The sequence below is a fragment of the Morone saxatilis genome, unplaced genomic scaffold, assembly GCF_004916995.1.
Source record: "Morone saxatilis isolate NCDOM2014 unplaced genomic scaffold, NCSU_SB_2.0 Contig15, whole genome shotgun sequence".
NCBI lineage: Eukaryota > Metazoa > Chordata > Actinopteri > Moronidae > Morone > Morone saxatilis.
In genome coordinates this window covers 10991300-11015234 of record NW_023339707.1, presented here as the reverse complement: position 1 = coordinate 11015234, position 23935 = coordinate 10991300, and the positions used below count along the sequence as shown (strand labels likewise).

Here is a 23935-nt window from a genome sequence, read left to right as displayed (position 1 = left end):
GCTAGACTCAATAATAAAAAGATTTGTTAGTTGCAGCCCTACTGATTTCCAGTTGTCGTCTGGACTAAGAATGCTTTATAATCAGTTATTCATTTGTGAACAATTTGCAGCAAAGCGCCACTTGACTTGGTTTTCAGTCACCAGAATTAGATTTCTCCAGGCTGGTCCATGAGGCACTGAGGATGCAGGATAACAGTCACCATAACTGCCAGATGAATGAGTTACTTGCCGGTCCATATGACTTGTTTACTCTTCTGTTGCTGGTGTTTGTAGTAAGTCAGTGTGAACACGAAATGGACCAGAAGTCAAAGGCAAAAGTGTGTGATGATTTTTTTTGTTACCAACTGAACCAAATTACAGGTGTGAATGCGAAAGTGATCATGACAGTTCTGTTCATATGTATTTTTTTATATCATGTCATCGATGAGTGTGACAATAGAATATTTTGCTGCGGTTAAAATAATGTTATTAAGTAAGTATGTCTTTGAACATCCCCAGCTGATAGTGTCCTAACTTGTCTCTATCAGGGCCACTGTCCACATCCAGGTGAACGACATCAATGAGTATGCACCCGTGTTCAAGGAGAAGTCCTACAAAGCCACCGTCATCGAGGGAAAGAAGTATGACAGCATCTTGAAGGTGGAGGCAGTGGACGCTGACTGCTCTTTCCAGTTTAGCCAAATCTGCAACTACGAGATCGTCACCCCTGACGTGCCCTTCACCGTCGACAAAGATGGTAAGGCCCCTACACCTAGCAGCCTTGTCTTGCCTGTCAGTGTCTGGATATGACTGAGCCATAATTTTATTGACACACATCACATTTTCTATTGATCTGTGTAAACAATGGTGCAGCAAGGCTACTTATTTAGAATTCAACGCAGCTTGTTGCCTTGTGAGGCGATGGCTGTCTCCTTGTAATGTCACCCGTACATCAGATATCTAGGCTCAGCGATATGACACTTGACTCTAAGGGAAACGAAATACGGACAGGTGATAATGTGAGGAGAACAATGAGTGTGAAGGATACATAATGTTGGTGAAGGTGCTCAACCATGACAGCTGATTAGTGTTTGAGGTGGAAAAACAAACCTGAGATGGAATCTGATCTCAGTCAAACAAATTCCATCACTTTCTTTTAATTACTTGCATGCTAATGAGACTCTGTGCACACATTAGCTTTGTAGTGAACCCTCGGTACAACATCTCAGGGATAAAGAAAGTGAAAATATTACACCTACAATATAACAATCACTATATCATGCTTTCAGTTCAGCTTGAGAAGGAATCACTTTTTGGCAAAGATTTCTATTCTCTTTTTAATACTTAAAAATAAAGTTGTTTTTTTTAGTTTTTTTTTTTTTACTTATCAGCTCAAAAGGTTATTATACATTTCCTAGCACATCTGCTGCTTTAAAATTAAACAAAGAGCGGCCCTGGCACTCACTTTTATTCCCTGCTTTCCGCAGGCTTCATCAAGAACACGGAGAAACTGAGCTACGGCAAAGAGCGCATGTATAAGCTGACTGTGACCGCCTACGACTGTGGAAAGAACCGTGCCTCCGAGGACGTTCTGGTCAAGATCAGCGTCAAGCCCACCTGCAAACCCAGCTGGCAAGGTATCAAAGCTCCCCTTTACTCACTGTAGCTCGCCAACCATCACTCTTCAGGTGTGTCTCTGTGTTGAACAAAAGTGATCCACCGACGCACAGTGCACATAGGTTGACATTGTAAAAAAAAAAAAGGTTATTTAACTCCCTTAAGCCACAAGGCCTTTTATCATGCCTGAAAGAAGTTAAGTACTCCTTAATGGGTAATTACTATTGACAGCCCCTGTATTGAATGCTCACAGGTTATCTGTGCTGTGCTGAAGGACATCTTTTCATTCTTTCCTCCCTCTCGCTTCATCTTTCAGGCTTCAATAAGAGGATTGAATATGAGCCCGGCACAGGTAGCCTGGCCCTTTTCCCCAGCATGCACTTGGAGACCTGCGATGAGCCAATCACATCTATCCGAGCCAGTGTTGAACTGGAAACCAACCATATTGGAAAGGGCTGCGACCGTGACACCTACTCTGAGAAATCTCTGCACAAGCTGTGTGGTAAGTAACCAATTGTTATTGTCAGTAGAGCATCATTAGAATCAAAATATTGTTTTGATAAATCCAAGTGCCCAATCTAATTGCCTTTTTCCCCTTGGATTGTAAGGAGCCAGCTCCGGCACTGTGGAGCTTCTGCCTGCACCCAGCAGCTCCGCCAACTGGACGGTAGGACTGCCCACCGATAATGGGCACGACAGCGACCAGGTGTTTGAGTTCAATGGCACCCAGGCCATTAAGGTTCCTGATGGCATGGTGAGCACCAGCCTGAAGGAGCCCTTCACTATCTCTGTGTGGATGAGACATGGCCCCGGGGCCCATGAGAAGGAGACCATCCTCTGCAACTCTGACAAGACAGGTAACGACTCCCAGAGAATAAAGTTGTTAAAAATGATTTTAGCTGCACCTGAACTGGGTCAAAGCTCCAGTTTGACTTTTAGTTCAGTTGTTTCACAAGGTGAAATTGGTTTGCAGGTAGTCAACTGTAAAAACACACAATAAACATCCATAATTAAAGAATAGGAATTCAAACTGACCCACTATAATTATGTCTAGTACAAAGACAAGATGAGCTTATGTAAACTAAAAGTTATTTTGTTTAGGTTTAATGTTTAATGTTTATGATGTTGTGTTGTTTACAGCAGGGTTAATTTATAAAAATCTATATAGTAAAAAACTACTGATTGGGTCGTTAGACATACATGCCAGAAGGACATTGAAGCAGCACAAAAAATAACCATAAAACTTGTATTATACAAATAATAACCATTGTTAAGACCAGACATGCACTTAGTTATCTGAAAATGTCAGCACCCTGTATTACATTAACATTTCTGGTATCTACTGAAGGAACCAAAACCTGCATAAACTGTTTGAGTGGCAGCTCATTATTGCTGCCCACATGGTGTCTGCAACAATGCCTGTAATGAAAGAAACATTGTAACTTCGGGCTATAATCAGTGTTGGTGCTTAGCTGGCTCATTCTATATATCTTTATTTTCTTTCTTACCTCTGCAGAGTCCCCGCTGACCTTTGCATTTTTGTTACTAGTTGTAAATTTTGTGAGGGACCACAAGCTCCTTGATCTTATTGACTGTAAAGTCTCTGCCATGGCCAGGGAGAGGCAGCTCATCAGCTTCTGTCCGACTTGCTTATATAAGAAGGATTACATCAGAGCGGCTGTCCCCTGGATAGGAAGCTCTCATACCCGTGATCTCAGCAACATTCATGACCTCCATTAGCACATAAATATCTTACATTCAGTTCATTTCTTCTACATTTCAGTCTTCAGTTCATAATACTGAAACTACATATGAAACACTAAAACTTTGAAACATGGGCGTTTTTTTTTTTTTTTAATCACATCACATCAGAAGTCACCAGTGTGTCTTAAACCATCTTACTGTTATAAAACCAAAAGCAAGCAGATATATGCTAGTATTTGTGATGCTGGGTCCAGCACATGGTTGGTTTTACATGAACATTTTCCATTCATTAGTATAGAATTGATTTCCTGTTAGTTGAGTAATTGATGAAATGTCTCACACTAGCAGTGCAATTCTGCTTTAGCAATGCATTTAGTTTCACCCAAGGCCAGGGATGTTACTAGAGTCACGATTGTCCCTATGTATGGATAATATACTGTTATTTTCCAGTCCAAGTCCAGAATCCTTTTCCTGAAACACAGCATGTTATTGTGTTCTTTAAAGGGGGCTCTGTTGATATTGATTATCCTAATCAAATAAGGGGCAGATGCAGCCTTTGAGCTCTGTAAAGAGACGATAACGTCACAGTCCATTTAAATGATCTAGACCTATAATAACTTGGTGCTCTCTAATTATAGCACATGACATCACAGTTATTGTAACAGACTAAGTCTAAAGATACATATTGATAAAAACACTATAAATCTCTTGGATCTCATGGATTAACAGCCAGGTGGTTATTTGGTACGAAGACTACATCAGTGCAGATAAATCCTAACTTTTGGACCTATGTTGTTTTTGATGGTTTCCTTCAAGAAGATTTCCTGTAGTTGCATTTCCATGTTGGAGAACAATACACGTGTTAATAAGAACTGGTTGTGAAACTGGTTTCAAAATGTTCTTTTCCACTGCTGTGAGAGCCTGTTAAGGCACGCTGTAAATTATAAGAACAAGAAATTCATGTAAGCATGAGATATTATTAGTGCAGTCATTCGGCACATTTCTGCTAGCTTGTGCTTGTCACTTACAATGTTTACAAGTAATTTACTAATAGTCATACCATGGGCTACACAAGATTTTTCTCTTTTTGCTTTGCATGGCCTCTATAGAAGATTCAGCACTTTAAAATCTATTTAAATGATACTAATACTAGTAAATGTCTTTTTTTCAGTCTAAAAAATAATCGCCACCCATCCTCCAAATATTCACATATTCAGTTTCATACCTTAATCTCTCCTCTCATTCTGTACTGCAGAGATGAACAGACACCACTACTCGCTCTACGTCCACAACTGCCGGCTAATCCTTCTCCTCCGCCAGGATCCATCAGAGGCCGAGAACTACAAACCAGCCGAGTTTCACTGGAAACTCGACCAGGTCAGCTGCAGTTTAGAGAATTATAGCCGGTTACACATGATATATAACTATGAATAAAGTTATACAGTAATAATATGTAACTTTCACAGTCCCATTTCAGCTTTTCATCCCCGCTGTTGTGTTCTTCTCTTCTTCAGGTGTGTGACAAAGAGTGGCATCACTATGTGCTGAATGTGGAGTTCCCCACTGTGTCTCTGTTTGTGGATGGAACTACCTTCGAGCCCTTCCTGGTTACAGAGGACTACCCGCTGCACGCATCCAAGATCGAAACTCAGCTCACTATTGGTGCCTGTTGGCAAGGTAAACTTTTTTATTTTCTTTTTTTTTTTAGGAATGCTGTAAAATAAAGTGAGCTAAAATTCTCTTGTGTGACAAAATGGATCAATGACACACATATAAATAGTAAAGAAAGACTGCATATGGTTCAGATGTTTGAACATTTGATATTTTTATTGGTTGCAATGGTAAAAAGATACTCTAATGCTACCTGATAATTATTATATTTGTTCATTAGAGCTTATGTAAAAATGTACGGTGCAAGTTATTTTATTAACTCTTTGTTAAATTGTCAAATGATGCACCATGACCTTGTATGTAGCATCTGAAACCTCAACTTTCCTCCCTGTCTCTCCCTGCTCTCTCGTTTCTGTCCTTTACAGACAACTCAGGACATGACAATGACACTGAGTCAGTCTCTGAGCCCACCTCAGGTTGCTCAAATCTTTCCCTTATTCCTCAGATATGTCCATGTGTCCAAAATGTCCCACCACGCTAACTGCATCCTCATACCATTTCGACTAGAATGATTTTTACACATTCTAGATGCAGAAGGATTTCTTTTTTCATAACTGTTTGAAGCATGATGCAGTATGGATGAGACTGGTGTAATTGTTAATGCTGCCTGCATTCTTTTTCGTGTTTCTTCATTCTCCATTTATGCGCTCTTCTGACTGCAGCAGTTGTTTTTCACACAAGCAGAACAGAAATAGACATATAATGAGCACAAAACTCTAACCTGGCTGCAGCATTTGGGCATTGCAGGCTCTTCTTTTAGAAGATGACCTTTTGGTGAGAAGCTGCAGCTCTTCCATATCAGATAACAAAGCTCACACACACTCTTACACATATCACTGGATGACTTTGGGACCTTGGTCCAGGTTTGTCTCTGACTCTGCAGCTGCACAGACTGCTCGTGATTTAGCAGGAAGATGCGACACAATTATTTCACCTCTCTTTAGGCAGGATTAATGCACCTCACGGCAATACTGAAATACTAAGTTATATTGGAATCATAGTGTATATTAAGCATTGTTCAGTCCTCAAGATGGTTCCATTTTATTGTGAAAAAGGTGACTGAGGAGGATTAATTTGAGTTTATTTTTTTCTGTTTATTTTTCTGGATTTTTTTTTCCGCCTCAAGGCAGCGGTTCACCCTGTTAATGCAGATGTTGCATGTATCTAAGGCGTGTGTAAGCTCATCCATCATTCTCCTGTCTCCCTCACCGGGCCTCAGGCCTTGTAAGGGCACACATACTAACTTGCATGAACGCCATTCACTCCAGCTTTGCACATTGAGACGGCATGCTTGAATCTCCAGCCCAGAAAAGGTGAAATCTGTGAAATGCACGCTTAGGATGAGTAACGTTTTTTTTAATGCGTGTGTGTGTGTGTTACTGTTTTCTTCTCCTCATCTCTATCCTGACGTACCCAGGCGGAAATGCTCGAATGGCTCAGTTTTTCCGGGGGAACCTAGCAGGGCTGATGATTCGCTCTGGCAAGCTGGAGAACAAGAAGGTGATCGACTGTTTGTACACCTGCAAGGAAGGACTGGACGTGCAGCTGCCTGAGGAGGTAGCTTCAGCTGTTAAGGTGAGAAGGGCAAAATGTTTGGCACAAATCACACTCAGCCCCAGTCAGGCTGGATATATTTGTGGAGTATATTTGTGCATCAAAAATGGTCCATCTCAGTGCCTCCGAACCTTTTAGACTTGTAATTGCCATAAGCAAAGTGTGCTCTCAACTCCTTTCAAAAGTGTGAATTGTGATCAGTTCAAAAAAAGAACAGGTTGTAGAGGCCTAAAGAAGTAGTAATATCGAGTATTTTACAATAAAACTGCAGCTCGGTTGAAAGTGGCTGGCTGGCAAAGCAATCATTTTAATTAATACATTTTTTTATACCTAATTTTAATAGGTATGAATATTCCTTGTAAACAATACAATATCACCATAGAAACATATTGTCATGCATGCTTTGTTTTGCCGTCCTGTCATTCCGTCAGGCTGTTTTTCACATCCAGAAGGTGTTGTCTGTCTGCTGTTTACCGTCTGAATACATGTGAATGCAGCGTTGGGCATCTCCATCACTGAGGCTGATATGATATGTGTCCCGATACTTTACCAACGATCTGATACATTAAAGAGTTAACCTTTATGCTGGTGCTCCAATTCAAATCGGTGAATCTTACCATCTCTAATGGATATAAGTACTTTCTATGTGACACTGTTTACACATACAAAACAGGTATTTTATGAATAGCTTAGTGTCAGCCAGACAACACACACTAACACATTTTCATGTGTAAGCATAGCATCAGGAGACAATCTTGCCTCAAATCACAGTCTGTTGCCTTTATTTCTTCTCTCAGGTGGAGTTCAACCCCAACCAGTCCTCTTTGACCGTGGAGGGCGACGACATCGATGCCTTTGACAAGGTCATGCAGCACATCTCCTACTTGAACTCCCGCCAGTTCCCGACCCCTGGCATCAGGCACCTTCGCATCTCCACCACCGTCAAGTAAGTAGCAGGGGCCAAAAATACTTCACCAGTAGTTTTTATCTTCTCTGCTCGTTCTCCGTCATGTCACCTCATCTGTCAGTCAGCAGCAGCTCAATGTTTGTGGAACATGTTCTTTCTGCCTGATACATGGTGTTCGTCTTTCTTACTTTAAATGTAAGGACGGTTTGTAGAGGTAAAATAGAGGTCAGTTTTACCTAATTTTCGTAACAAAGAGGTTTTCGGGGTGGGAGAATGACAGAGGCAAAAGAGCTGTAAGATTCTGTATTTAGTTTTTCAGTTATATTTGATGTATATTTTGTGAACACTAAAATGTGAATAACAGAACAGCATTACAGTTGCACATGATGTATAATAAGAATATATTAAGACTCAAGTTTCTGCTGAGTCTGCTCCAAACTCAGTTCCAGTTAGTGTTGCAGTTTTACATTTGTTCTTATTTGCATATGCATAAATCTGCATCAACACAGTTTTATTGGGTGGACTGAGCAATTATATAAAATTATATGTACCTGTAAGGGTAATTTTCCAGCTGTTAATAAATGTAGAGGATGCACTTTAATAAGCATTTTATATGTGGAATATATGTTTTTTTTTTTTACATTGTAAGCTTATCCTCCACATCATTAACTACATCTGTTTACAAAAATGACCCTGCCTTACCCGGACAGGCAGGGTTATTAGATTATGAAAGCAGGGCTCACTCAAAATGCCAGCAACTTCATTAAAAAACGGTTCTCAGATATTGAAACTTAAATCTTCCCCCAGATGCTTCAACGAGGAGTCCTGCGTAACGGTGCCAGATGCTGAAGGTTATGTGATGGTCCTGCAGCCCGAGGAACCCAAGATAAGCCTGAGCGGCATCGACCACTTTGCTCGCAGTGCTGCCGAATTCGAGAGCCAGGAAGGCGTGACACTGTTCCCCGAACTACGCATCGTGAGCACAATCACCCGCGAAGTTGAGGCCGACACAGAGTCTGAAGCAGCAGAGGGGGCTGACGACGACCCTACGGGTAAAAGAAATGCACATTTGACCCGACGTTAATGCCAGATAATGTTTTTAGATAATGAATTTGTAGATGCAGCTAACCTATTTTTCAGTGGATTAGTTGTGTTGTTTGCTAACTGTTGGCTCATCCTCTGAGTTTATATGCACTGAATTTCTACTTTAACACTACCACATATGTAATGTTAGTCTTGTGCCTCCTGAGGCGGTGACACCCATCCGTTGCCTCGGTTAAATTACCTTTGACACTGAATGGGTCTCCAGGCACAGTGAATGTACAGTTAATAGTTGTATATATGTACAGTAGCTGGTGACGGTGGGGATTACGCCTAGAGGCCAATGGGATTGGATAGACAGAGCGAGAGGGAGGGTGAGAGAAAAGAGATAAGTTGTTTACTACTTTATGGGAGGGGTCAGTGACCAGCCGTGCCATCTGTTGGGCTTGTATATGAGCTAAGACGAGGAGAGACAATAGACTTGCACTGAGGTTGACACAGATACAGGAAGATTCTATGTCATGTGGCGAACAGCAGGCCATATGGGACAAAAGGGCTTACAGAAATCTGTTGCTATTACCTGCATTACCCTGCCCCACCTTCCACAGCCAACAAATGAGAGATGTCACACTAGATGAGTAAGAATGACTGAATAGGAGCATCTATAGTGTCAGAAGGTGCAAACTGTGTGTGCATAAAATATCCATTAGTTTCATAAGAACGATAGAGGAGACTGGCTGCCTCTGTTGAGCTATTAAGATAAAGTAAATTCATTAAAATGATTAATTAAAATACCTTTCAATTGTATAAAAGTTCCTGAGCTGTTTTCCATATTTTTTATTAGAAAAATAAACCATACATTAACAGATGATATATTATTAAACATAGACTTCTGTTAACAAAGTATCAGCATAATGCTTTTTAAAAATAAACATGGATGTATTTATTGTGGTCCACCTGCAGTGGTTAATGATGAAGGACAGCATTCACTGTTGACTGTGTAAATGTAGTACAATGACAGACGACATATTACAGGGGAGGTTGGAGCAGCTCAGGTCGGGTTGTACTATTGCACAACATTTCAAATGATCAAACTGTGCAGTCCCACGTTGTGTAATCTAGGATGAATACTCATTTTGATTCAGTTCTTAATCCTCCACCTCTAACCCTCGCACCTTTTTTCTTTTTTTTCTATTAATTGCTCTCTAAAATAACAGACTTGGACAACTTGATAACCAATCTTTGACAGTTCAGAAAGAACATTAACAGCTAGACTTGGGCAGTATGAGGATATTTGTGTAAAAAAAAAAAAAAGGCTGAGCTGCTGGTGATAGAAGTCATTGTACCATCTCGGAGTATTTCTATTTTAACTGCCGCTGTTCTTGTAGCCTCTACACCACTAGTTTAGTGGCCCAGAATCATCCCATGTGACACTGCTCAGCCAACAAAGCCTGTGTCACACAGGGAGATGAGATGAGGCAGTCGGAGAAAAGTAATTTCACATGACGTGCTGTAAAAAGAGAAACATAGACAGTGAAATGAGAGTTTTTAATCCAGAATAGACGGACCAGAAAAGACAGTTATTAAAAGAGGCAACATAAAGCCCCACTAACATATCAGACAAAGCACAGAACATCTTTTGAACACACATACACACTCTCTTCCAAACTGGTGCACTCAGTTTGGAAGAGAGAAATTAAATTAAATAAATGAACAGCCAATATGATCGATCCACCAGAAAGAGGAGCGTCTGTGTTTTTGATGGGACTGAAAAGCATACAATCTGGTTTTCCTAAATATCCTGGTATACCCTGATACCTTGATACCACCTAAGCCTACTAATAATGAACTCTTCCATTACAGGCTCAATGGACAATCCTAAACTTCTTCTCTACAGCTCTTCATTCTGAATCTTTTTGTCTTTGTTGTTCGTTCAGTCCAAGAGACAGTGGTGTCAGAAGAGATCATGCACAACCTGGACACATGTGAAGTGACTGTGGTGGGAGATGAGCTGGACGGGGAGCATGAGGGCCTGGAGGTGGACATGTCCCAGCTGCAGCAGCATGGCCTGGAGATGAGTTCCTCTAACCTGGGCCTCGTCATCACCGGTACAGACCACAGTAGTTTCTGGCTGGAGAAATTTGATATATGATAATTGCTTTGTAGAAAATAACTGCTTTACATGAGAAGTAAATTCTTTGAAATCTGTTAAATAGTCCTCACATGTAAACAAATACTAATATAAATGTACACCAGGGTGATTTGAAGTAACCCAGTCAACTGTCTCTCAGGGTATAAGTAAATTTGAAAAGATACATTTATAAATAATCTCAAAACCACACAGTTTTACAAACCTGCTATTCCACAACAATACCGTTTTCCTTTAATATGGAGAGCCCTTCTGACACTTTCTGGTAATTGCCCCCCTCTATGTTCCAGGTGTGAACACCATGGCCAACTACGAGCAGGTCCTGCATCTCATCCGTTACAAGAACTGGCACACAGAGGCTCTCTTTGACAGGAAATTCAAACTGGTCTGCTCTGAACTCAACGGTCGCTACATCAGCAATGACTTCAAGGTCGAGGTATGACTGAGCACTTGTGAGTTATCTCACATGACAGTGATGGATTCACAACAGAGAAGTGCAAGTGTACTGAAGAATTCTCGTGTCCCCTCATGATACTCGACCTACATGTAAAATGGAGATCTGTTGACAGCATTTTGTGACTGTATCTATGTGTGTTTCCGGTTTCCGTTCTCTCTAGGTGAATGTAATCCACACAGCCAATCCTGTGGAGCATGCCAACAATGCCATGGTGCAGCCTAACTTCATTAACCCTGTGCATCATGCCTCTGTGGATCTGTCTGGTCACAACCTGGTCAACGCTCACCAGGCATCAGGTACTGCAACACAGGAGTCTGACATGTGAAACGTTTTTTGTCTTTGTCCTTTGCATCATGGTCCCTTTTTTTCTAGGTTTCTAGTAGCACATACACATCAAAGGTGCCTCTAATGAAGCACATCTCTCTTGTATAATCACCAAAGTCAAATATCAACAGTTAATCATTTTAATCACGTTAAAGGACACAAAAACAAAGAATGAATTTTTCAGTTTCAGCCCCAACCAACAAATTCTGGCGTAACACTGACCCTTCTGGTTTTCTTCATGTATGAAACCTTGAAGAATAACAATTCAACTTACTGAAACAATTGCAGCATTTATTTCATATTCTCAAATTACTACCAAACGTCATAAACAAACCAGTAATCTGCTTAATTGTTGTTGCCGTAGAAAAGATATTTGGCCTCTGGTATGGTAAGCGTTGCTAGGGATGGATTACAGCCTATTAACCAGAAGTAGGGCACGTATGAAACACTTTTATTTATTTATTTATTTATTTTTTTTAATGTCACAAGTTTAGGGATTACACTTGAGTGCTGTCTGTGACATCTGTACAGGCGGTGGTCAGAGCACAACCATTTATTTCCCGGCCTCGGTAATCCTCTAGGCTGTCAGGCTCACTAAGCCTGCCACCGAACAAGAGAGGCCCTTTTCTGCTAATATGGGGTAAAGTGGAGCAGGTTAGCGGGAGACAGGCAAAGCTATTTAAAGAAAGACACACCTAGAGCTGCTCCCAAAGCATTCATTCACAGTTTACTTAAAAACCATTACTCGAAATTGCCTCAGACAGAAGTGGAAGCTACGTCTCCCCACATGAAGCTCTAACAGGATTTTTTTATGTGTGAACATTCTCATGTGCAAATTAAACATAGTTTACATCTAACCTTTCATTTTGTGTTTGTTTGTTTGTGCATTTTCTTCCTTGCAGTGGTTCCCAGCGCCGCCACCATTGTCATTGTGGTGTGCGTTAGCTTCCTGGTGTTTATGATCATCCTGGGAGTGTTCCGCATCCGAGCTGCACACCAGAGCACCATGAGAGACCAGGAGAACGGCAAGGAGAACGAGATGGACTGGGATGACTCGGCCCTCACCATCACCGTCAACCCCATGGAGGTAAAAGCAAACATTTGCAGAGAGGCAAAATTAGAGCGTTTTTCTGGTGATTAGCCAGTGAAAAGCTGTCCGACACAATTTCACTTCTCAACTAAATGTGGTCGGGTTGCAGCCTAGACAGCTTTTCACCTGCTAATGCTCTCTGGGTGATGTTGTGATTGTGGCCTAGTTTTATCTGAGTGCTCATGACTGACAGCTCTGTGGGCACGGGAGAGAGACTTGTTTTGCTATTTAGAATAAAAGAACTGTATATCAATATCCGATCTTGTGAAACCAGTTAGTCTCATGCAGATTTAGAGCTTTTTTTTTGTGCCCAAGCCAAGAATGCAGCTCCAATATTTTGGTCTTCCAAAACACCAAAGTGATTTTTTTTAATGAGTCAGTTTGTAGGCAGGCATATAAATATCTGCACAGTGAATTCATGCCTTTTTGAGTTATTATGTGGGCCTGCAACTAATTTATCATTCTCTCTTTCATGCTGAAAACTGAATAGCCCAGTAACTGGCACCAGGTTGAAAAGCAGTGATCTGTTTCTGTCTGTAGTTGAAAGTTTCAGGCCTTTTTCACCTCCACTGGGGTTTTTCAGAAATGTGCTCTGTTGCACCTTTAACCCAACAGTGATGTCACAGTGTCCTGAAGTACACCCGTACACCACTGCAGCCAGCTGAGAGGTTCAAACTACTCTGACTACCATCTTTTAATTTAAAAGCAGCTTGTAGGTGCTGAAGGAAAATGCAATTGTCAGCTTAATCACATCACACTACTAAGTGACACCGACATCACAAAGCAGTCAGGTTGGTTAACATCAGTGTTCCATGTGCAATTCACTGTCTTCCTTTACAGGATTTTCCTGTATTGAAATTTGAATTGAAGTGGCTCCACCACTGCTATACAGCTACATGATTTAAATCATTAGCTACATTTTTCAGTTTATGCCATGATAAAGGCAAAAGCAAAATAACATAAACCAGGCAATGGACTGAGCAACGTCCACACTGTTTTGCATTGACACCAAACCCATATGTGTTCTTTATAATATTTAGAGCATTTTAGGGGAAGGACATCCAGCAGAGGTCACCAGGGGATGTTCCAGCTCACGCCTGCAATCAAAATCATATGTTCACTTTGACAACAAACATTTGTAGAATAATTAACACCATAAGAGCACATCATCACATCACGATTGCACTGGGAGAAAAAGACGTGTCCCAGATCAATGCAGTCAACACACTCAGACATGTTTGATGGCTCAAAATGCTTTTACACTGTCAGAAAAATACTTTAGCCTGCATGTGGTCTTTTATTCCTGATGAAACCTAAAACACAAGTGGAGTGCTTTACTATTTTGAATAAAAGAATAAAGAGTTATCTTAGACACATTTGAAGGAGGATGTTAATATGTGCATGTTAGTTAATGAAACATTAGGTCGTATTATTTGAAAAAAACGGATGAAGCTGTAACACATGAAGGAGCAGTTTAGTCTCAGAAAGTGACTCTTCACAAACAACCCCACCCCTCTCTCCCTCTGTCTCTAACGCAGACGTACGAGGACCAGCACAGCAGCGAGGAGGAGGAGGAAGAGGAGGAGGAGAGCGAGGATGGAGAGGAGGAAGATGACATCACAAGCGCTGAGTCAGAGAGCAGCGAAGACGAGGAGGGCGGGGAGCCAGAGGACCAGCAGGGGGCCAGCAGACAGCAGCAGCTGGAGTGGGACGACTCCACCCTCACCTACTAGAGCAACACACACACACACACACACACACACACAACACTCAACACAAGCTCACAGACACACACATCACCAACTCACACTCACCGCTCCGCACACACTCCCACCCCCCTACAGTTTCATGTCCAAGGAGCCATGATGTAAAGAAAATAATACAAAAAACGAAAACAAAAATTCCCTTCAGCATATATATGGTCAAGGTTTTCCTGTTGTTATCTTAGTGGTGGTACTCAGTGTAGTGTAGTCATCACCGGATTGCTGATTTTTACTGTTTATTTTTTTATTTATTATATTTTAATTCCCAGGAAAACTTGGCCTACATTTTGTTTTGAACTGTGTGAGGAAGCCAACCCTGCACTTTTTGTTTTCTCTCAGACGTAAAGGCTTTCAAATGGAGAATTTTTCCCCTAATGTATATTCTTTGCGTAATGCTTTTAGATTTGTTTGCCGCTAAACTCACGTATAGCTTTGACTTGAGTTCTCTTGACTTGTAGTCCAGTGAAACAAAATTATGCTTTTAACAAGTAGACCGCTTTTTCTTTTTTTCTTTTTTCCTTCTTTTAGTGCATGAGGATATTTGAGAAGTCATATGTGTAGAGAAATAAATTGCTTTTTAAAGATTTTGTAAATATAAAGAAACCATGTAATTAGTCAATGTGTTAGTGAAGGCCTACTCAATGGGGTCCAATATCTAAAATGACGCAGTACGTAATGTAGAATATTTGTGTCACAGAGGCTGTAGCATGTCGCTAAATTTCTGCAAAAGCTGTTCCATCATGCTTGTACAAAAATGTCTGCTTCACGATGAGAAACCCAGGACTGTTAAGCGGAGGTTTCCATGACAAAGTGGTGTCCATTTTGTCTTTTCTTTTTTTTTTTGCAAAGAGGAAAATGAGTTCTTTTGCTTTCTCGTAGACAGGACTGGTCGATGGTTTCAGCTTCATACATGCTTTGCTTTGCTTGCACAGGTGGCAATGCTCTACTCCAGGTGTCGGTGTATTTCATTCCCAATAGATCTCATTGTTGTACAGAAGGGATTTTCTTTTTGTTCAGGGTAATCATACTCAGAGAAATGCTAATGTACAAATCGACATTTTGTGTGGAACAGTACAAACACCAGGCCAGCAGGTACTGTAGTGCTGTCGATCTGGAAATATGGGTACTAACATTTCTGCCAGTGTATTTGGACAAGTCGAGAGATTTCCTCAGCAGCTTTAAAAAGCCTTTCGTCCGTATCCCAGTCCTGCTGTGCTGACAGAAGTAGGAAGGAAAAAACCCTTCAGACTACTGAAAGAGCAGATTTATGACAGACGGAGCTTTAGTGGAGCCCGAATAGTACAGTTGCTGGCATTGTTTTGGGGGAGAGAAGTGAAATGAAAGTACTTTCAGGATTGCTTTGTTGCAAGTTTATTTACAGTGGCACGGCTATTTAACCTGAAATAATAAAACCTATATTAGATGCATTTTTAAACTGGTTTCCTGTTGCAAAATAAGCACCGTCTTTATCGTACTTTAAGGAATTACAACAGAGGGTAAGACTGCATAGTTTACAAAAGGAAAACACTTTATAAATGAATCTTGTTTGAATCTTAAAATGAAATATTTTTTTGCAGTAGACCACTAGATTTTATTGTACATGGAACTGTACTGTAGAGTTGTTCTAAGATATTTGTTTACATTTGGTAAACTTATTTTCCATCTGGTATTAGTATAAAGCTTATACAATTGATTGGGAAAATGTGTCCAACCTCTATCTCCTCTCAGACACTGTTGTCCATCACTGTTGTATATATCTTTCACAAAAACCAGACACAAATGTACCTTCACACGCAACTATTTAGTGTTTGTCTCATGTTTTTGGGTACCAAGTAAAATGTTAACGTTTCCCAAACCTGCATTAATTACAGCAAATCAGATTTGGGGGCAGTAAAGTGAACAGAGTGTTCCAGGATTAGAAATGTTGTGAGTCTCATATTTTGCATGCAAGTCTACTTTCAGAGGCCAAAATTGAATTTAAAAACACATTCAAGGCTCTTTCTGGAGACAGTTTCTTTTGAGGGTTTGAGTTGCACAGTTGTCTCTTAGGTTCAATTAATTTATAATTTTTTAAGGGGTGTGTGGTGGAAATGTAGTGAACAGTCTCCCCTCCATGATGACTTGGACTTGTAAAAAAGGGGGCCAGGTCTGAGCCGGCTGAGATGGGAGTGCCTTTTTCCGATCATAGCGCAATTTAGCAGGTCTAACAAAAAAAAAAAAACACTCATCCGTGCTCTTTTATTTGTGGCAATTTTGTTGTTTTTTATTTGTATTTGTTTAAAGCTAGATTTCTTACAGGGCTGGGGATTACGTTTTCTTTCAGTTTGTCGTAACAATAGTCCACCGCTAGTTTTATTAAAAGTGAAAAACGTTTTACATAGATGTCATGTGTCCATGTTGATGTGTAGAGGAAGTAGATCCATATTGTATCTTCTATAGATATTGTACTAAATCATTGACGGAATCCACCTTTAAAAATATGTACAGTACATTATGAAATTGCTTTGGCAGCATACATGGGTATACTGTTAACTCACCTATTTGTGTATAGTGGAAGGTAATTTTGAACAGTGTCCTATTGCCTGAGTTGTTGAGAAATGATTTTGAGGGCAGCATGAAATTCACCAGTTATAAGCCTGTCAACTCCCAAATTCTCAGTTTCATTATGTCAAACACTCGATGTCCACATTTCATCTACAGTTTCAAAGTACAATACCATGGGTCACTGATATGTGCACACTGACTCCAAAGTCAAGTCTCCACAGTGACTTCACCATCTCCAGTTTTCTGGGTTTAATGCTTTCTGATCAGCCCCTGAGCTAAGTGTAAGTTGGTTGAATTGAATGTCACTGCCTAACAAACTGAAATGCAGCCATACTGTCATAACACTAAGATGTAAGGGGAATTTACTTTGCATGAACCACAAGTTTGTGTACGTTCCATGTGGGGTTGTGAGACTGGAGTGAAGGAGACGTGATACACTACTGATTCTCAGATTGTCTGTTTCACACGTCCAGATATATTTTTTTTGTTTATTTTTTTTTCTTTTAAAAATTTGCTCAAAATGGAAGTTGGTTGTTTTCAGATCGATTGAATGCTTCCTTTGTGCTTGTTGGAGCTGCTCTCACTTTTCTACCAATTGAAAGGCAAATTGTAGTGAAGTTGATGCTTGCTCGTAAACAAAATAAAGGATGATCAGATGGGGTATAACTTCTGTCTGCTCTTGTTTTTCTTCAGTAATCACTCACACTGTCAGTGTATCACTGGGGTAGACACAGTGCTGGTGGTACACGCCCTGAGTAGTGCTGCTGAAAGTTTAAATCTTGAGCATTAGTGTCCTCTGGTGGTGAAAATAAAAAATGATCTAAGACCCAAAGGGTGCAACATCATTTAACAGGTAAAACATGAATAATTAAAACAATGATCATTGATTTATTTACAGAGAAACAAACACTCAAAGCTGAATATCAATTATGATCAATGGTGTAAACATTGTGACATTAAATTCTACATCTTCTCAACTAAACATGAAAATGAAATACTAAGGCAATATTGAACTCAGTTACTGCAAATTTATAATAACAGCTGTCTGCTAAAGCAGTTAGTTTGAAATGCTTGATAATCAATAAATAAAGAGTGTGGACAAAATAATAGAAACAACATAAATATCCAGAACCAGACAAAGTATAGTCCTCAATGTGTATTTAAAATGCTGAATGTACTCTATCCTTCAAACAGCCATCGATTACATTCTTTAAAACAGCTCAATCACTCTTACGTCTGGCATTTGAAGAGATTGGAAAGTGTTTTTATTTCATCCTGTTCATTTATTTTTTTTATCGTTCAGCCGAGCGAGGACATGAACAACAGTGCAGAATGCATCTGGCACTGTAAAATGACCTCATGTTCCTTGGTTGTTAAACGTCCAAACAGACTATTAATCAAACTGACTCACTCTCATGAGATGGCTGCTGAAACCATCTCAAGACCCTCCGCAACGTTTAGCAGATGGCATCTAATCCATTCAGAAGATTTCTAGTCACATTGCAAGCAAACTGGTCAACGACTCCGTCCAGATTGGTGCTTTTCAACTCGTCATGCATCTTAATACTGGAGTTGCACAGGATGAATTCACTTTCAAAATGGCAGTCCTCTTACAAACACTGACTTTAAGAGGCCAATAAAAAGCATATGTTTTATTAAGACAAAGATTAAAATCTGAAATAGGAAATTTGATGTACATTGCTTTGAAAATACACTAAAAGAGGTGATTGTCTGATATGTTTGAACTGACACCCTGATGCACATTGTCAAGTCATACTGTATGTGTACTGCATACAAATTGACCTACTAGTGTTAGGGCCTCTGTAGTGTAATTTAGTTATTTCAAAGTTCTCTTTCTGGCAGTACTTCTGTTATTTTGTCCAAATCCCTGTACACAGCACAGTTTAGTTAAAATAAAATTACATTTGGCAGCATCATTTGAAGCACTCATACAGGAAATCAAGATCCTAAAAACAGACAGCAACCCAATGAGAAACGAATCACAGCAGACTATTTCTCTTGAACTGCCTCGACTATCCTTCACATTCATGTACATCTTCATATTCAACAAATCCCACGCTCGTACCAATAATACACTATTACACCTATCTGGACAAATAAAAGACATTTACAAAAGTCGCAGGATATAAAACAATACTGTTAAAAAGTGTTAGCATCTACAGTAACACCTAGAAGTGCACTGATTATTTACAAAATCAATGATCAATTGGTACATTGTTTTCTTGGTAGACAGAGTTAAAATGAACATTTCGTAGAATTACTATGTCTTGGTTTTCACACCAGAACTAGCTAAAGCCATAATTTTGTCTTCAGATCCTGAAAGACAAGGCAAAACAAGATAAATATTAATGTGTATCCAATACATTTTGTTGGTAAACATTTCAATGAAATTGCATCTTTATTCTCACCTAAGTTTGCAGTCACTTTTTCAAACTGGCTCAGAGTAGCTGTGGCGTTTTCAGTGAGAAAAGTCTCATCCTCCGAAGTGAGCTATCAAACCAGCCGCGAACAAAAATAGGGAATTGTTAATACAAGGTTTGGTCAGACAACTATAGCATGTTTAAAATGTTCCAGCTCTTTCTAAAGTTAGATTGAAGCCTGCTGCTGCGACGTGACTAAAATAAGTCTGTGCAGCTTTAAGAGCTCATGTGGATTTATGAGCACAAGCCTCTGAATCATCCACGAACCGACGGAAAAAAACATCACATCTCTGCTGTGAGCGTTCCTCACCTTCTCTCCAAGTTTTCTCAAGGCCGTGAGGATTTCCATTTTCTGCTGTGTGTACACGTCCCGCGACAGTTTCCCCACGATGACATCTCGGTCCATCTGCACAGAATGTCACACAATGGTTGGACAATTTTCAGGCCGAGCTTCAGACAGATACCGACACTGTGGAGCGATTTAACACATACTAAACAACTGTGCATCAAACAATCACAATCATATCCTTGACTCTGCAGTACAAACCTCTGCCAGCCTGGTTCTCAGCTGTCCTGGCTGTTTCTTCGCAAAAAGTCGGATCACCTCTGGAGTTTTGAACGCTTGGCTGATGGCAGCCTGGATCGCCTGATGAAAACACACATACATTGGAAAAAAGATTTACATTTCACCAATCACTTTTTATACTGGATTGTTTTAAGTTACTTGTTCTAAAAGCTGCAACCTCTTTAGGTCACCCTCAATACACAATAGTCGCACAACATCCATTGATTATCCATACCAGTTGCATTCCACTGAGCTCATCCACAAGTGTCATGTCTCCTGTCATGATCTTCTTCAGGGAGTCATTGAATTCACTCAGCTGTTCCAGGGTTTCCTTTTTTGTCTCCTCATACTCGTCCTCATCCAGTTCTTCTCTGGAATAAACACAGAAAGGATCAGAAACAGTGACACAACAACATATACAGAAATGCTTTCTGACAGACTAGATCATTGCATTCCAGCTATAATAATCAGTGAAGAGCCTCTACACGTGTGTATTCAATGCATTTCTCTTTGGTGCACCTGCATTCTTCCAGATCCTGAAGCTGCTGCATCAGTCTGTCAAGTTGCTCTTCCATATTCTGCCTTAATTTTCCAGTTTCTGATTTCCCGCGCGAAGCCATCCTTAGTTAAAACCGTATTTCCAACCTGTAGAGAAGAAACCGAACAGATCCGAGGAAGATATGAGTCTAACTGAGCATTACTGGCACAGCACACCACAAACAACTCAACGTCAACCTAGCATGCTATTTACACTGCATCACAGTGGCGTTGTTTGAGCCACTTAAACTCAAGCGACATAAACTCTTCAACATTTAGTGACACACCAACTACTGACGACCTGCGGATGGATATGTTCGCTGGAAGCTCCCACCGAGCTATCTAACGTAAACTGTGAAAGAAAGTTGTTCAGTTAGCCGAGTGGCTAGCGAGCATGCTAAAACAAAACAACTCACCGGGACTCTGTTTGAAAGCAGCTGTTGGATCAGTTAAATATTTACTCCAGCTTCACGAATGCACACTACAGTTAAACGAATTAACTTATTTATATTTGAGCGAATAATAACTTTGAAACGCGGTCTTAAAACAACTTAGTTCGTGTTTCTCGAGGCGTTTGTGATCGTGAACGTAGCTCTCGACTGTGGGTGCGGCTCTCTGCTTCCGGGTTGGTCCTGTCCAATCAGAGCTCTCGATCTTAATGTCGTCCACAACGTCCGTACAGGAAGCCGGAGGGGACACAATCCAGAGCAGCTGCGCGCCGCTGGTTCTCCTGGTAGTACAATGAATATTCACATGTTTCCACTGTTTAGAAACCGTCCTCCCTCTGTTGTCTAAGCTCAGTTTGAAGCTCATGTTTCTGTCTGCAACCTACACCGTCGACATGGCGGCAAACACGCGTTGCCTTGTTACAGACAGAGCTAACGATAGCGACGGGTTAAAGTTACAGAAAGTGCTAACGTTGAATGAAGCTAACACACCGTAACGTTATATTGTGTTTTATTCTTATTAACGTGTGTAGCTCCTACCACATAGTCATACACAGACCCCCTCCCACCCTAAAGGTCAGAGAGACAGAGGCATTGTGGCACATAAACTAACTCACAGTCTTTGTTTTTCCTCGCCGTGTTGCTGTTGCAGTGTAAACCCAGCCCCAGTATGAGGCATGGAGGGTCGGGATATAACCAGAGTGGTCCTGCTGGCCTGTGGGTCCTTCAACCCCGTCACCAACATGCACCTGAGGATGTTTGAACTAGCTCGAGATCATCTGGAAGACACAGGTGGAGTGAATTACACCTCTCTCTTCTCTTTAAAGTGGTTGCTTCTCTCTGTTTATGACTTTCACCTCACCTCTTGTTGTATCGAGAGGGTTTACTTTCTGTCTCCAGTCTGGAGTGGGATTTAGTTTGTGGTGCTCACAGCATTGAAAAAGTACTATTACTAATTCACCTCCACTGCAGAAAACCTGAGCTAGACCCTTTCTGTGGCTGGATATCAGTTGTGGCAGAAGTATTTGAGTTTAACTTAAGTAAATATAGCAATGCAATAATGTGAAATACTCCCATATATATGCATTACATTACGTCCTGCATTCATCAACTAGTTATTAGCAGCAACATTGCGAAAGGAAAAGCACTCATTATGTGGCAGAATGTCAGTCATATCATGATATATATTACATTATCAGATTATTATTACTGATGCATAAATGTGTAATAATTTCTGTTACTGAAGCTAATGAGCTAATTTTAACTACTTAATGTAGTGTTGGGTAGTTTAAACTTTAACAATGCATCGTGTTTTACAAACTGATCTTATGCTTTTAAGGTAAAATCTTAGTCCATAAAGCTGCCAAACAAAATGTAGAGGAGTAAAAAGGGCACAATGTCCCTCTGAAACATGGTTGAATAGTAGGATAAATTAGAAATTAGGAATTAGGTACCTTAAAATAGAGCACTTTTAGTTATATTTCACCACTGCTGGATCCCACTAGAGGTGAGAAAATCTGTTAAATCGTGACTTGAATGTTTAAAAAATTATTCTTTTAATTCATAATTTTCTTAAAATCTATTTGTGGAGGCCAGGGGGTCTTAAAAACAAATTCCTCATTTCATTTCAATTGTAGGCCTTAAAATATCTTAAATGTGATCTAGAAAGGTCTTAAAAATGTGATTGATTGGATTAATCATGTTAATGTTACTTGCATTTTCAGTCAGTAAATTTTGTATTGATCATGCGGTAACAACTACAAAGCGAAACTAAAACAGAAACGATTTTATTTTTTTTCTGCCAGTATGGACGTGAAATAAGTCTTAAATTGCTTCATAATGGTCTTAAAACATTTTAAATTTAACCTGTTAAAACCTGCAGAACCCCTTGTATATTATCTGTTCACACCCCTTCTTTAATGTCCAAGGTCAGTACAGAGTGGTGAAAGGCATCATCTCTCCGGTGGGTGATGGCTACAAGAAGAAGGGATTGATTGAGGCCTGCCACCGACTGGAGATGGCCAGATTGGCCACAGAGAGCTCAGACTGGATCACAGTAGATTCCTGGGAGAGCTTGCAGCCGGATTGGGTGGAGACAGCTAAAGTTATTCGGTAAGTTGACAGTTCGTATGCCTTGTTAGTGGCAGTGCATGTGCTTGCTACAGGCAAGGCTAGTAGGGTGTTGAGTTGTTACGATAGATGTAAGGAAACCTCGCAAAGGATCTGAGACACGACCCGTCAGGCCGTTCAGAAGCGCTAATCAGAGTTTCCTTGCTTGCTTTTTGCTGTTTTCCGTTTTCCTCTGATTCCTCATCATCAATGACTACAACTCAGGCCACCCATTCATCAAATCTGACATAACCACAGCAGGTAGTAGTGACTGTTAAACTAATGATTTACAGCCCCTCTAGCAGTTTAAGATTCCATGTGATGAATGGTTGTGTTCAGTTGGTACAAATGTTAACAAATGATAGTGTCTCGGTCATGTTAGCTGAATTCACTAGACATTATAGTAACTCTTTTATCATAATACATACCGTGCATTAAAGCCCTTTTAGTTATACGTAGGATCATGAAGTTCTTATTTTTCAGTGCCACACAGTCTCCCTTCAGTCCATAAACTGTATGTATCACTCTCTAAGGCTAACTCTAAATCCATATCACACATGGATTTTCAGTTAAAGACTTGATATGTGACATTATTGCTCTTTACGGCAATAAATTACATTACATTATAACTCTTGCAGAAATATACTTCTTTACTATTTTCACTGGATAATTTCTGAATTGTATCTGTATTGTTAGACGTTTTCTTAAACAGCCTTTTCTTTTAAATATTTATCACTAAAAACAATACCTGAGCTGAAGAAACGTTGACACCGTTGTCCGTTTTCTACCACAATGTGGCAACATGGTTGCATATTCTAAAACAAGGAACTATATTGTAAAAGGATTAGATTAGACCAGTGGTCACCGATACGGTGAAGTGGGCACCAGGTCACCCCCAAGGACCACACGAGTCGCCTGTAGGCCTGTTCTAAAAATGAAAATTGAATATTGATATTATCTGTTTCCCACCTTGTTAAGTCATTGTTGATAATTATTGTGAGAAATCATTAACGTAATCATTAATAATAATATATAAC

The 23935-nt window shown here is 40.2% G+C and overlaps 3 protein-coding genes across 8 annotated transcripts in view; 2 read left to right on the top strand and 1 right to left on the bottom strand.

The window, feature by feature from the left end:
• The window catches only part of clstn1 (calsyntenin 1), a gene marked incomplete at its 5' end in the record, with an annotated part of 36725 nt that extends 19259 nt beyond the window's left edge, over positions 1-17466 (top strand). For 2 of the 4 annotated variants that reach the window (XM_035656696.1, XM_035656695.1), the window contains 15 exon segments: positions 528-736; positions 1467-1616; positions 1913-2098; positions 2205-2453; positions 4556-4677; positions 4815-4977; positions 5337-5387; positions 6389-6546; positions 7323-7471; positions 8240-8484; positions 10411-10581; positions 10913-11058; positions 11240-11375; positions 12306-12490; positions 14032-17466. In XM_035656696.1, the coding sequence (XP_035512589.1) occupies positions 528-736; positions 1467-1616; positions 1913-2098; positions 2205-2453; positions 4556-4677; positions 4815-4977; positions 5337-5387; positions 6389-6546; positions 7323-7471; positions 8240-8484; positions 10411-10581; positions 10913-11058; positions 11240-11375; positions 12306-12490; positions 14032-14226 (2515 nt within the window). 4 annotated transcript variants of the gene reach the window in all.
• A 197-nt stretch (positions 17467-17663) lies between these two features.
• Positions 17664-20956, bottom strand: lzic (leucine zipper and CTNNBIP1 domain containing). 3 transcript variants are annotated; one of them, XM_035656573.1, is made up of 7 exons: positions 20760-20956; positions 20326-20451; positions 20042-20177; positions 19789-19887; positions 19552-19647; positions 19230-19311; positions 17664-19137 (listed from the first exon to the last, which is right to left on the bottom strand). In XM_035656573.1, the coding sequence occupies exons 2-7, from the start codon at positions 20424-20426 to the stop codon at positions 19082-19084; spliced, it is 570 nt and encodes a 189-aa protein (XP_035512466.1). In that variant the 5' UTR covers positions 20427-20451; positions 20760-20956; the 3' UTR covers positions 17664-19081. The 3 variants fall into 3 exon arrangements, with proteins under 3 accessions (XP_035512466.1, XP_035512467.1, XP_035512468.1); XM_035656574.1 differs by lacking the exon at positions 20760-20956 and adding an exon at positions 20631-20719; XM_035656575.1 differs by lacking the exon at positions 20760-20956 and adding an exon at positions 20645-20663.
• LOC118324302 (nicotinamide/nicotinic acid mononucleotide adenylyltransferase 1-like) overlaps positions 20938-23935 on the top strand; it is a 5757-nt gene continuing 2759 nt past the window's right edge. Inside the window, exons 1-3 of the mRNA XM_035656572.1 lie at positions 20938-21076; positions 21442-21581; positions 22718-22901. Coding sequence (XP_035512465.1) covers positions 21467-21581; positions 22718-22901 — 299 coding nt within the window. The 5' untranslated portion in view covers positions 20938-21076; positions 21442-21466. The remainder of the gene's footprint in view (positions 21077-21441; positions 21582-22717; positions 22902-23935) is intronic.